Genomic DNA, 13,872 nt, shown 5'->3' on the forward strand with positions numbered 1-13,872 from the left:
CCATGATCATGCCTAACAGTAACTTTGAAATCTTCAAAAGGATGATGGGACCCCACAAGGATGATTCCACATGGACTATGATAAAGCCAGTAAGCCGATTAACACCACAGAAAGATCGACTTTGGACTACAACTGCTCAGGACAATTTCAAGATGGCTAGCTGAGATGATCCATGTTCACAGACAACTTGAGCAAGGACTTGAGACAAGGCCTACATTTTCCCATTATGCAGAGACTGGACAACAAATGATACAGCTACTTCTCCCAGGACTTGACAATTAACCCAAAAATTTTCTTTTTAGGATCCCCTAAAGATGCCTTCACCCCCAGAAAGCAGGAAGTAATTTTAAGAAAAATGAAGCCCACATTCCCAAGATGTGAGATGAGAGATTTTGGTTGTTTAATAAGTTACAGATATTGTCATTGTTTATGGTGGTTGGTTACAAGTTGTTCATTGTTAATGGTCAGGAAAAAAGCTGAACAAGGAGATTAGAATCAGAATTTTTGTTAAAAAAGAAAAAGAGATTATAGATTTGAGGTAGATCATTGAATCTACTCTGAGAAAAAAGAAAAAAAAGAGAATATAGATTTGAGGTAGATCATTGAATCTACTTTGAGAAAAAAAGATAAAAAAATAATAGGATAAATGGGTAGGTAGATCATTGAATCTACTCTAAAAAGAAAAAGGGGAAGATATAAAAACGGCAAAAGGTAGATTATTGAATCTATTAACAAAAGAAAAGAGAGAATATGGATATGATAAGATTAAAAGGTCAATTATTGAATCTACTTTTAAAAAGAAACTACTTATTTTAAATAGGATAAGTAATGAAATTTTTTGTCTGAATCTGTCAAATGTTAATGAACTAGACATTGTTAATGTAATTTTTGACTGTATATATTGTATATACTTATTGGATATAGTTTTTCTTGTATTAGTTATATGCTTTTTTTTCTTTCTTTTTTTTTTTTTTGGTTTTTTCGAGACAGGGTTTCTCTGTGTAGCTTTGCACCTTTTTCCTGGAGCTCACTTGGTAGCCCAGGCTGGCCTGGAACTCACAAAGATCCACCTGCCTCTGCCTCCCAAGTGCTGGGATTAAAGGCGTGCGCCACCACGCCCGGCTAGTTATATGCTTTTTAATTTTAGACAAAAAAAGGGGAAATCTGGTTGATATATTGTGCACCCCAATAAACTTATCTGGGGGTCAGAGAACAGAACAGCCTTAATATTAAACATATAGGATAGGCAGTGGTAGCCCACGCCTTTAATCCTAGCATTCCAAAGGCAGAGATCCATCTGGATCTCTGTGAGTTCAAAGCCATACTGGAAACAGCCAGGTATGGTGACTCATGCCTTTAATCCCAGGAAGTGATAGCAGAAAGCAGAAAGGTATATAAGGTGTGAAAACCAGGAACTAGAGCTGGTTAAGCTTTTAGGCCTTTGAGCAGCAGTTCAGCTGAGATTCATTCTGGATGAGGACTCAGAGGCTTCCAGTCTGAGGAAACAGGATCAGCTGAGGAATTGGCAAGGTGAGGCAGCTGTGGCTTGTTCTGCTTCTCTGATCTTCCAGTGTTGACCCCAATACCAGGCCCTGGGTTTGTTTTTATTAATAAGACCTTTTAAGATTCCTGCTACAATCAACATGTAACTCCTGCTCCAGGGGATCTGATGCCTCTGGCCTCTGCGGTTACTCTGCTCATATGTAGAGACATACTCATACACATAACTAAAAACAATAACAATTTTTAAAAAAGATGAGTAGATGACTTACCTAAGTAAAACCAAATGCGACTCCTCTAAAAACAAAACAAAACAAAACCAAGTCGTGATAAAATGACTCCTAATGACATTCTGCTATACTCCTAGGCCAGTGCCTTGCCCAGTCACGATTGGAGAAGCTTCCTCCTGCAGTAGATGGGAACCAAGACAGAGACCCACAGGCAGACATTATACAGAGCGTGAGAGACCTTTGAATACTCTGCCCCAGTGGGGTGTCTCCATCAAGCCCCTCCCCTCAGGTCTCAGAGACTGGGGCAGCAGGCACCTGGTCTACATCAGGTCCTCTGGGAAGGTATTAGGGCTTCCAGCTTAGTGTTTTTTACGGGCCTCCTGAGTGTGTGCATGAGTGGGTCTCTGGTTCTTAAGCCTTCTGTCAGGCTCTTTTCCTTCCCTTGCTTTGTTTTGCCCAATGTGGGTTTTTTTTTTTTTTTTTTTTTTTTGTCTTATCTTACATTTTATTATTAAATATATTTTATTATGTTAAGAAAAGATTTGTATTGTAAATGGTCTTCACAGGCTCATATATTTGAATACTGGATCCCCCGCTGGCAGCCCTGGTCTGAGAGGCTCTAAAGTTTTTAGGACTTGAGGTCTAACTAGAGGAAATGCATCGGAGAAGTACAGGCCATCAGGTCTCTAGCCCAGCACCTCTTCCTGTCCCATCTCTGATGTGGGCAAGCAGCCTTCTGCTCCTGCTGTTGCCTCCAACCACTCCTGGCCCCTCCCCACCCCACCCCCCACCCCCGCCCTCCTTCACGATGAACCACACCCACAAACCATAAACAAAATCAATTCTCCTCTAAGTGGCTCTGTCAGACATTTGAGCACAGCGATGAAAAGATGAAGAGACACATAGGTAATAATACATAAGGAAACGACTTCAACTGTAAAAAACACTTTTTAAAGACTTGGTTGAAACATTTCAATAGAGCCTGCAGAGATGGCTCAGCACTGAAGAGCACTTGTTGCTCTTCCAGAGGACCCAGGCGTGATTCCCAGCACCCACATGGTGACTCACAACCCTCTGTAACTCCAGTTCCAGGGGATCTGAGACCCTCTTCTGGCCTCAGTGGGTACCAGACATGCATGTGATGCACAGACAAATACATGCAGGCAAAACGCTCATACACATGAGATAAAATAAAAACTAAAATATAAAAAATAAACTTTAAACATTTTTAAAAGTTTTAAGACAGTGAGCAACTTTTGCAATGGATACCTGTGCAAAAAGAAGAAGTTGCAAGTGCCCACAGACCTTCCACTCAGCCTGTTTTCGGGTGGTCTCCTCTGCACTGGTCCTGTGAGTCAGAGTCCCAAGCAGAACAAGTCCTTGGATAGTGAACCTGCCTCTGAGTGGGATGTTGTCAGTTCCAGACTCCCCTTGTTGGATGGGTGCACTACTTTTAATAAGAGAATCACTGTGAGCCAGCCAGCCAGCACACATTCAGTGCTATAGCTCTGTAACTAACCTACACACTCTTTTAACTTGGATTTTTATTATTTTTAATTATATCTTTTTAAAAAGTTCCGTGTGGCCTGTTCTGGTAATCATTAGTTTTGCCTTTAATATTTTTAAATTGTACTATTTTAAAACTACATTAATTTTTTTTTGGTTATTTAACAACTGAATGAAATAGATGTGAGCAAAATTTTCAGTACACACACACACACACACACACACACACACACACACACACCTTTTCTCCCTCTGCTTACATGGACTGAATAACTGCTGTTCCACTGAGCCACATCGCCAAAGATAAATCTTAAAACCAAAGATTTGGATGAGTTTTCCCTACACTATTTGGCCTGAAATGAGTGGAATATGGAGATACTAAGCAGTAGTTTGTTGGGTTTTTCTTTTTTCTTTTCTTTTTCTTTTCTTTTTTTTTTTTTTGTGTGTGTTATACAATAGAAAGTGAAAGAAACCATTACCACTTCAGATTTATGAATTTAAAATATATAAACTCAAGCTCTAACACAGTGGTTCTTAACGGTGGGTAGCTACCCTCAAGGGTCATAACAACCCGTTCACAGGGATCACCTATCAGATACCCTACATATCAGATATTTACATTACAATTCATAACGGCAGCAAAATTACAATTGTGAAGTATCAGTTGTACGGTTGGGGTTCACCACACCATGAGGAACTGTATTGAAAGGTCGCAGCATCGGGGAGGTTGAGAACCACTGCTCTAACACATCTGGAGCACTAGAATCAATAAAGCTGGGTCACAAGTCTTCATTGCCCTAGAGGAGTCTAGAACAGAGGATTGGCGTCAACTTCCCGAGGAACTACACACTCATTTCAATATGCTTTAGTTCCTACAGATTTCCTAGGCTGTGGTACAGGATGCGCATTTCAAGTGTTAAAATAGCCATCCCTACCAAGACCTACTGACAAAGTTGGGCTGGGTTTCTGCTTGAGAACTCCAAAGGTTAAGTTGTGCAAAACTTCCCATTCTAGCTTTTACAACAGCAGCTCATCTTTGGAGTGGGGAAGGGGGCAGAGAGGAGAGGGCGCAGAAAGATTTTAAGAGCCAGAATACCAGGGGATTCTGCTGTTAAAGTCTCTCCTAGAAACAGCTGCATATGTAGGACTGTAGCTAGAGTGTTTTTGCCCATGGTCAGGACAAATCTCTGTCACTCGCCATTCCCACAGCCGCTCAGACCCAACCAAGTAAACACAGAGACTTTCGTTGTTTATAAACTGTATGGCCGTGGCAGGCTTCCTGCTAACTGTTCTTATAGCTTAAATTAATCCATTTCTATAAATCTATACCTTTGCCACATGGCTCATGGCTTACCAGCATCTTTACATGCTGCTTGTCATGGCAGCACCTTTTTGTTTTTTCTGTTCTCCTCTCTGTTAGTCCCACCTATACTTCCTGCCTGGCCACTGGCCAATCAGTGTTTTATTTATTGACCAATCAGAGTAATTTGACATACAGACCATCCCACAGTATAGGACATGGCTACGGCAATGTCAATAGACACGTTAGTGTGGAAGGTGAAATGTTTGCAGGGTCCCGCCCCTAGACATAGAACTACAGGCAGCTTATGACTGCTTCTCGAAGGAGAATTAGCCTCTCACAGGAATAAGCTTCCTTATTATTAGTTGTCCAGTGCAGAGTAATCACCCTTGAAACCATATACACACACCACCAACAAAAACAGACTCAGCGATTGTATTTACATATATTTGTGCACATGTATACAGACATACCCGATGTGTAACAATAATATTCAAGGAAAAATAGGCTATCAGCTTGAGAGTGGGAACATACAAGAGAGGGGTTCCAGGAAAGGTAGCAGGGAGGAAAGGGGGGAAGCTGATAGAATTCAATTTTAATTAAAATATAAAAATAAAAAAAAGTAAAACTCTCTGCAATGGTAAAAGTGGTTTTCTGAGCCTGGACTATGCAACCGACTGGGCTTGAATTCTTACGCTCCTTCCAAGAGCCTGGAATCCTGCTGCTGCTGGGCAGGGTGAGCAGCACACAGCAGCCATGACACTCTTGGTTCTTCAGTCTCTGCTGGGTTTCCTAGTCGGCAGCACACCGCTCATTACCCAGGGATTGTGTTCTGGACTATATTAGATGACTCCTTGAAAACTGTATCTGAGGCCTGAGATGTCAGCCTCAGGTCTTTTTCCTTTCTCCACTTACTCTGTATTCTTGGGTTTCCTGAGGCACAGAAACTGGGGGGGGGGTGTCTTGGGGATCCCCAGTACACAGAGCTTTTCCTGGTCTAAGATCCTGACTTAGCAGTTGACTTTTTTCTCTCCTGCAGACCATGTGGGTGAACTTTTCCTCTTTTGTTTTACCTTAAAATTAGCAATCCTAACAACCTGTCACTTAACCAGAAATCCTTAATTAAGAATGATTTTCCCAGCAGATTTGACTTTAAAATAGATCAAGCTATCCAGAAGTCTCCATTTGTCATCTTAGTTGAAGAAGGTTGTGCTCAGCAGTTCCAGTTCTGTCGTGACACAACATTGTCCCTCATTTGGCCTTTGGAAAAAGACTCCCCTGCACCCCAAGCAAGGATTCCTGGTGACACAAGGCTCTGAGCCCCTGATTCGACCGCCAATGTGTCTTCTAACAAGGCACGTCTGTTTCTTCAGTGTTACTGTACGACTCCATTCTGGCCATGGAAGGCACACAGTCTCAACGTGACATAAACTCCTAGCTAGACCAAAATTAGCATGAAAAGCCCAAGATTAGTTGCCCAAGACTGGTATGAAGGAAGAAGAGGAAGAGAATTACAACTTTCCTCAGGTCAGGAAAGGGTAGGTCTGTCTAACCCAGCTGGCCACATAGACGATGTACCTGTTACAGCTGCCTCAGAATTCAACAGGCAAAAGTCAACAGGATCATAGCTTCCAGAACTGAAGGAAAACTAGTATAGTTATAGTAAAGTTTCAGTGTATCTTTTAGAGGCCAAGTAGGTGGTAGACAGGTGAAGAGAAGATAAATAGATACAGATAGATAGATAGACAGACAGACAGATAGATGATAGATGGATGGATAGATAGACAGATAGACAGATGATAGATAGATAGATAGATAGATAGATAGATAGATAGATAGATAGATAATTGATTGATAGATAGATAGATGATAGATAGGTGATAGATAGATAGATAGATAGATAGATAGATAGATAGATAGGAAAGTGATAAAGAAAAAAGAGAGAGAGGGAGGGAGAGAGAGAAAGAAGGAAGGAAGGAAGACAGTCATTATACCATAATGGTCTCTGGTTTTGATTTTTTTTAATTTTTTAATTCTATAATTATTTTTGGGGTCTGGATGTTGATATTGACCATCTAACTTGAGAAAAAAATTCTTAAATTTTTTGAGCACAATAAATCTCAGTAAGAGTTCTGGAGTGGACCAAAGGTGTATTTTCAACTTGTTTAGACTAGAAAAAGATGACAGACATCTTGCCATAGCTCAGTCTCAAGTCCTAGTATTAGCTGCTTGGGAACTGGCATCCAGCCCCAGCGTTCTCTCCTGCGTGCACCTCCTGAAGCCCCGCCCTAGATCCTTTAGAAGAGGAAGAATACGAAGATGCATGCTTGCTAGATAATCTCCACTCTCCCCAGTTTAGCATACATGCTTCAAGGGGTAGTTATTACTAGGTTTTACTTGCTTCGGGGTTTGTAACCATTTTTACAGTTATTAATAGGTCTCTCTCCCCATCTAGCTAACTGCTAAAACATGTTTCGGTCAACTTGCTTAAAACTCAAGGAGAAATAGCTAATGGTAATGTCACCTGCCTTGATATTAGTGATATGTAAGCTGAAACAAGGCATGGGTGTGAAAATGTCCCTCCAAAAGATATATATTTTGCATTAAATACCATTCTTTCTACTTGCCAAAAGAAAAAAAGTTTAAAATTCTCTGGAAAAGCTATTTTTCTCCTTCTTGATCTGATTATCATAATTCAATCCATAGAGGAGGACCCAGGTGGGAATACATTAACATTTCAATTCGGTTCAAAATAACTTAATACATTATTTTCCACTTTCCTTGGTATGTCATGGTTGCTGCCCTCTATATTCAATCCCTTTGTAAATAAAGTAGTTCAATCTTATGAAATTCTTTCTGTAATTATAATTACTCCTATTTAATCTTCAGGAAAGACACCCAGTGACCAAATTCTTGCTTTACTATGCACCAGGAAGAGGACTACAAGGCCCTTGTAGCACTAGGGAGCTCAGTCGGATTCATGATCCAATTGACTCATAGAGAAACATTTCACATAGAGATGGCTGAACATGTGACCAAAGAAAGCATGCACATAAGAAGTCTTAAATATATCATATGCCGGGAGGTGGCAGTGCACACCTTTAGTCCCAGCACTCTGGGAGGCAGAGGCAGGCACATCTCTGAATTTGAGGCCAGCCTGAACTATAGAGTGAGTTCCAGGATAGCCAGGGCTACATAAAGAAACCCTGTCTTGAAAAGAAAGAGGAATGTGTGTGTGTGTGTGTGTGTGTGTGTGTGTGTGTGTGTGTGTGTGTGTGTGTGTGTGTGTGTGTACATGTGTGTGTGTGTGTTGTGTGTGTGTGTGTGTGTGTGTGTGTGTATGTTCTTGGTAAATCTATATTCCTGCTGTATTTGAGTCATGGATTAAAAACATAAATAACTGGTCAGCCTTTCCAGATGTGTTTTAAGACTGACAAATCATTCTGCATTCAAGGATAACAATTCCACATAAATGCAATAACCAGTGGGTAACGAGTTTGTTGAGGTGAACTAGGTCCATTCATTTTAACCTCCTTTTCCACAGTAATTCAAGCTGTACCAACGATTTTCTGTTCTTTGAAACAGGTCCATAGATTCATTTTTTTAAAAAAAAAAATCTGTAGGAGACCATCCCCTGATAACCTTTGACCTCAGCTGTTTTGTTCCCTGCATGAGAATGAGCTAACTGTAAATTCCCAATTCTAGACAAAAGCTGGGGTTGTAGTGCAGTTAAAGAGTTTGCCTAGCATGAAATCTGGGTTCTATCTTCAGCACTAGGAAGAGGAAAAAACGAAACAGACATAAAACCCCCTTCTCATCCACAGAAAAGGGTTTCCCTGTGCTTTCTGGAAAGGGGCAGAATGAGGTTACCATAATAGCTCATCTGATTTAGTTCTGTAATTTTTCCTTTAAGAAAAATGTTCATTCTTCTTCAAAAGGAACTAACGTCCAGCATGCTGGGCAAGCATCATCTATAGATGCAAATGACATAGAAGACCATAGGCTTGGGTCCTTAATGGCATTTTATTCACAGAAAGGAAACTCAGAGCCACAAAGAGAGAGAAGAGAAACCCAATATTCTCTGATGTTTGTGAGACTCGAAGTACAAAGTTGCTCTGAGCGTGTGGCCTTGTGCACAAGGAGCAGCATAAGGAGATCAATACAAGATCAGCTGAATATCAAAAATTCTGAGGCCCAGGAAGCCAAAGACAGCCAACCACATGGAGTCACCAACAACTCAAAATCTAAATGACAAATGTCCAGGAGTAGATTGCATAAAACTTTTATTTATTAGCAGTGTATTCTTCTACACTTCAAAATAGAACAAAATATCTTCTGGAAGATAGACTATTCATAACAAAATACATGGCAAACAATTTTTATTATAAGTGGAGAATCTCTCTGCTATATAATCTCTATATTATATACATCCCCTTCTTGGTGTGCCTTATGCATGTACATGTGTATAAATAAGCTTAAGACATACACATGTAGATACATAGGACATACATACACACAGAATTGTGGAAAATTTACAGTAGTCAACTTTACAATCATTTTAGTAGCTGCACTCATTAGTGTTCATAGAACAACTAAAAATGATCATATGGTTCTCTTCCCCCACATCTCAAATGTTGCCTTGATTACTTTTCAATGATAATTTGAAAGAAATAGTATTCTCTTTCTATACAATGAACCAACTTTTTAGAATAATAACTCATAGTAAAATATTTTACTTTTCAACTTTAGAAAAGATATACAATTTAATTCCTCTTTATGTTTTTTATTCTAAACAAAATAATTCGACTTTCCATCAGGTGAGTGCAATTATTTGGTACTGCAGTTATGGGAAATTATGCTAATACACCTGAGTCAAACATTCATTCCAATGCCTTTTCAAAAGTGTAAAATGTGAACAAGGTGTCTTGCTGAAGCATATATACTAGTCTGAAGATACCACCTCCTAATAAATACATTATAAATAACTCAACAGTTGGAATAAAGCACTTTGCATGAATCAGTTTAACTAGGCTTTGCCCATTCTCAAGCAGCCTGGAAGAGAATCGGTACCTAAGACTCTCTTATCTCATATGGACAAGAAGCCAATAGGCTTCTGGAAACAAATACAGAATCACACTTACATGAAAGGGCTGAACGTACCCTTGAGGGCCCTTTCTCTCTGACATCAGTTCTAGACAGACCCGTGTGTACATGGGGGAGGTGCTCCATTAAAATATCTCCTTTAGTGTACAGATCTACTTAGCAGCATTTTCTCTGGCTTATTCCTTCATTGCTTTGAAAATGACATCAGACCATGCATGCTTACAAGGCAATGACCACCTCGTACCCAAAGCAGAATGTTCTGAGTTATTAACTCTCTTGAAGGGCTGTTTTTTGTTTGTTTGTTTTTTGGTCTTTAACAGCATTATTGTACATTTACTGAGAGTGTTCTTACAAACCGTCGACATGATTCTTAAAATCCATTATCCTTCCTTTGCCTATTTACAAGAAGGTATAAGCAAAATAGATGGTTTAAGGCATTTTTTTAAAGCACTCATGAGAGGAGGAAAGAAATAAAAGCATTTGGAATGTTCTGTCATTTCACAGAGGAAAAAAAAAGTCATGCTTTCAGGAGAGACTCACAGCGATTTCTGGTACTAAAGAGATGCTAAAGTTTTTTCTTTTTTTTAAGCCTCCTACTCAAAAGGTTCAAGCAGAGAAACAAAGGGAAGGTTTTTTTCCTAAATAAACCCTCTCAACATCCCCACTCTTGGTCGAGATGAATTTGGATGAACTCCAGTTCAGGCAGACTTCAGCAGAGAATGCTCTGATCTATTGGACTCATGGGGGAGCATTAAAAATCACTTTCTAGATATGTGCTCCCTCACTTTCACTTAATAAGGAAGAATTATTTACTCTTTGTAGACAAAACCATACTAAAGCTAAACAAATTTAAAATACAAACTTTTTGGTAGCAAACAGCAGGAAAGTCTAAATCAAAATATAGTCTAGCTTTTACATAATCTGATATACTTATAAAATTATCAAAATAGTCTTTTATAAAGTTCATGATACATATATAATGTAACACTGTACATGTAAATGCAGTAACAAATGCATTACCGAAACACATTAAAAATAACCTTTTAAAATACCAAATTCAACATTAAAACTGTCTTTACAGGCATGGACACCTCCCTAAACAGCATTACAGTGCATCTGTAGTAGTCGCTAGCCAGTGCTCTGGTCTCAAGTCTGTCCACGGTGCTATGTCTAACACTCTTTAAGGTAAGAAGACAGAGACATCCTCCGGGCGAGCAGCCGTCCCCTCCACACTGCATGTCCCGATGTCTCAGAGTGGAACCGCCTTCACTGGTGTGGCAAGGCCTTAGTAATGAACATATTCAGACTGAAGGGACTGTGTAAGGAGAGACATAAGCTGAGGTTAAATTCCATCACACATAAAGCTGCTAAAACGTCATACAGCCTCCGCCTTCGACACGAGGCAGTTCAGGTCTGTTATATAAAAGACACATGAAATGAACCAAGGAAGCCAAGGAGAAGGGAGAGAACGCCTTTACTAAGAAAGCGAGACACTGGGTTAGGTAGAGTGATTGTTAGAAAACCTTCTCATTTCAAAAGACTTAATAATGTTTAATTGTGATTACAATCAAGAAATAATTGAAAGTAAAGGTATGGCATCAATTTGATTCTCGAGCCTTAGAGTAGAAATATTGACTCCTACTCAAAAATATTAAATGATAGTTATAACTAATTGAGAGCTGTTAGAACAAACTTTGGATTTTTTTTTTTTTTTTTTTTTTTACTTAATACACATAAGTGGCATGTAAACGTTTATCAAACAGAATTAGCGGCCACTTAAACACAGTCCTTACAAATGCTTGAGTTTCATAAACCTTATAAATCCTTTCCATTACGGGAACAAAAAGTACAACTAGCTCTGGACTCTGATCTGAGGACCCAAAGGCATGGAGAGCACAGGGTCCTGTGACAACTTCACAGCAGGTAAGCACAGGTGACAATACACATCCTTGCATATTGACTTGGACACCAATATAAGAGAAGCGTGAGGGGCATGTGTCAGAGTGCCAGGACAGCAGACACAAACCCCGAGAGGAGCTAAAGCAGCGGGAAGCTCAGCAAAGCTGTTTTTGAGCAGTGCATAGTGGTTAGCTACACAGAAGGATCCAGACAATTCTAAGCATTAACAGCCCTTTGTGTGGTTCCCCTCCTCAAATACCCAGAACGACAAAAACTACTTGGTTCTCTACAAGACGCTTTCTTTTCTCACAATAATTTTTCAAACTGACCTGCAGTGTTTTGTTAACAGGATGTATTTTATCAATAGATCACACTGATTTCAAGACTGGTCCAGTTTGGTGATGGCATAGCTATTAGTCTCTCTCTCTCTCTGTCTCTCTGTCTCTCTGTCTCTCTGTCTCTCTCTCTCTCTCTCTCTCTCTCTCTCTCTCTCTCTCTTACACACACACACACACACACACACAGAGTCACTCACTTTCCAAAGAACTTAGGAAAACACAAAACCAACGGTTTAGCTTCAAAGTCCCAGGAAACTTTACTCTGTATCAATAGCCATTTACTAAACATTTTTAACCCAAGTTAGCAGTTACGGTCCTTATTCACAAAAGGCAAAACCCACTGTCATAACACAGGAAATAAAGGTGGAGATATTTCCTTAGTTAGATAGCAATGTGCACAGTGTGAAAACTGACAGTGTGTACTACTAGCGAAGGACAGGAGGAAGAGAAAAAGGGGCGGTTCTCTGGGCTAAAAGAGGCTCAATGGTCAAGAACAAGGAAAAAGGGGAAAGGGTCTTCTCGGGTTAACTTCCTTGATTTGGATACGGTTTATAGCCAAGCTTCAAAAGAGCGGGGAGATGATAAGAATCATGCACCAGAATGTAAGCAGAGGGAATGTCCTGTGGGGTGGGCTAATGCCATCAACCCCGAGTGCTTTCAGCTTGTGGGGCAGCAGCTGCTGTATTATTAGTAATCACTCCCCTGCTGCTTTCCCCCATGGCTCCTGAAGTCTGGAAATGAGTCAGAGGCACAGCCAGTGAAGTGAGTCCCTGGCAGCAAGGTCACCCCACACCTGCACATGACAGACACTGTGCCTGTTCTGGGATGTTCAACTTGTACTTTTGCTCCAATTAGAAAAAGTTGCAAATGCTCTCACCTAACAGAAATCAGAAACGCCTTACACAGCGTGCAAATTCACAACACAGTTGTGTCTGCAAGCATCTCTTAGGGCCTCAGGGCTTCGTCAGTCGCCAATCAGTGCAGAATACAGCAAAGAGCAGTCAGGTGACTAAAACTCCCTTCGGATTTCAGTGTATGCCGTGAACCTAGGTGTGTGTTCATAGTTTTAATTTCCTAACTCCCTGATCTGGAAAACGGAAGTAGTTTAGAATCCCGCAGGTTTCTGTTGCTCACACGAGGTATGTCTTCACTGGTCTCCTGACTAAAGCATTTGCTTTTGCCTTGCCAAGTCCACAATCCCTGCGATTTGGTCCAGCTTCAAATACAGTCCTCACAGTCCCTCCTGCCTCGTGTTTTCCACACCCAGCTTGCTCTCACAGTGCTGAAATGGCTCTGCAGATCTTTGCAAACAAATTTGGCTAAAGCGGGAACCTTTTGTCCTGCCAGTTCACTTGTTTGACAAACAATTATAGATATCTCAGGCAGCGTGGGATGAAAATGCAACACTAAGTTTCGAGGAACAAATCATACCCCATGGTTTCTTTCTTCATAGGGTACAAGGAAAGTTATAAAATAAAATAAAATAAAATAAAAAAGATCAGTAAAAAATGTGCTTAGCAAATTATTGCAACTTCAGTATTTTGTAAGAAATTAACTTCCTTTTATTCTCAATGTAAAAATAAAACTCTTGAATGAAAAAGACTAAAGGGGAAAGAGAAACACCAGCGTCTACAAGATCTGCTGACTTCAAGAAACCACAACTAACACTTTCACGGCCTTTTATCTGGGGGAGGAACAGTGTAGGGTGAGAGAAACAATGGATTCCAAAGCACTGCGTGCCTGCAGAATAAGATTAGGTTCATGGGCCTGTGCTCAGCTGGGAAGACCCTGAAGAAAAGCGTCATGTACGCTACATGTGGTATCTCAGCACAGACGATGCATGCCCAAGCCTCCTTAGCTGACAGCGTAACTGGATGCACGCCGTAAGGAATCATGACTTCAGGCTTCTTGCACAGACACGACAGGACTCCCAACTGTACAGAATGACTTCTAACTGTCTATATGTCACAGAAGTACAAGCCAAACTCCAAAGGCT

The 13,872-nt window shown here is 40.3% G+C and overlaps 1 protein-coding gene across 1 annotated transcript in view; it reads right to left on the reverse strand.

Annotated features, from left to right (window-relative positions):
- Window positions 1–8,802: 8,802 nt before the first annotated feature.
- The window catches only part of Cdc14a (cell division cycle 14A), a 175,361-nt gene continuing 170,291 nt past the window's right edge, over window positions 8,803–13,872 (reverse strand). Inside the window, exon 16 of the mRNA XM_028890148.2 lies at window positions 8,803–10,954. Coding sequence (XP_028745981.1) covers window positions 10,925–10,954 — 30 coding nt within the window. The 3' untranslated portion in view covers window positions 8,803–10,924. The remainder of the gene's footprint in view (window positions 10,955–13,872) is intronic.

This window comes from Peromyscus leucopus, chromosome 6 (genome assembly GCF_004664715.2).
Source record: "Peromyscus leucopus breed LL Stock chromosome 6, UCI_PerLeu_2.1, whole genome shotgun sequence".
Taxonomy (NCBI): Eukaryota; Metazoa; Chordata; class Mammalia; order Rodentia; family Cricetidae; genus Peromyscus; species Peromyscus leucopus.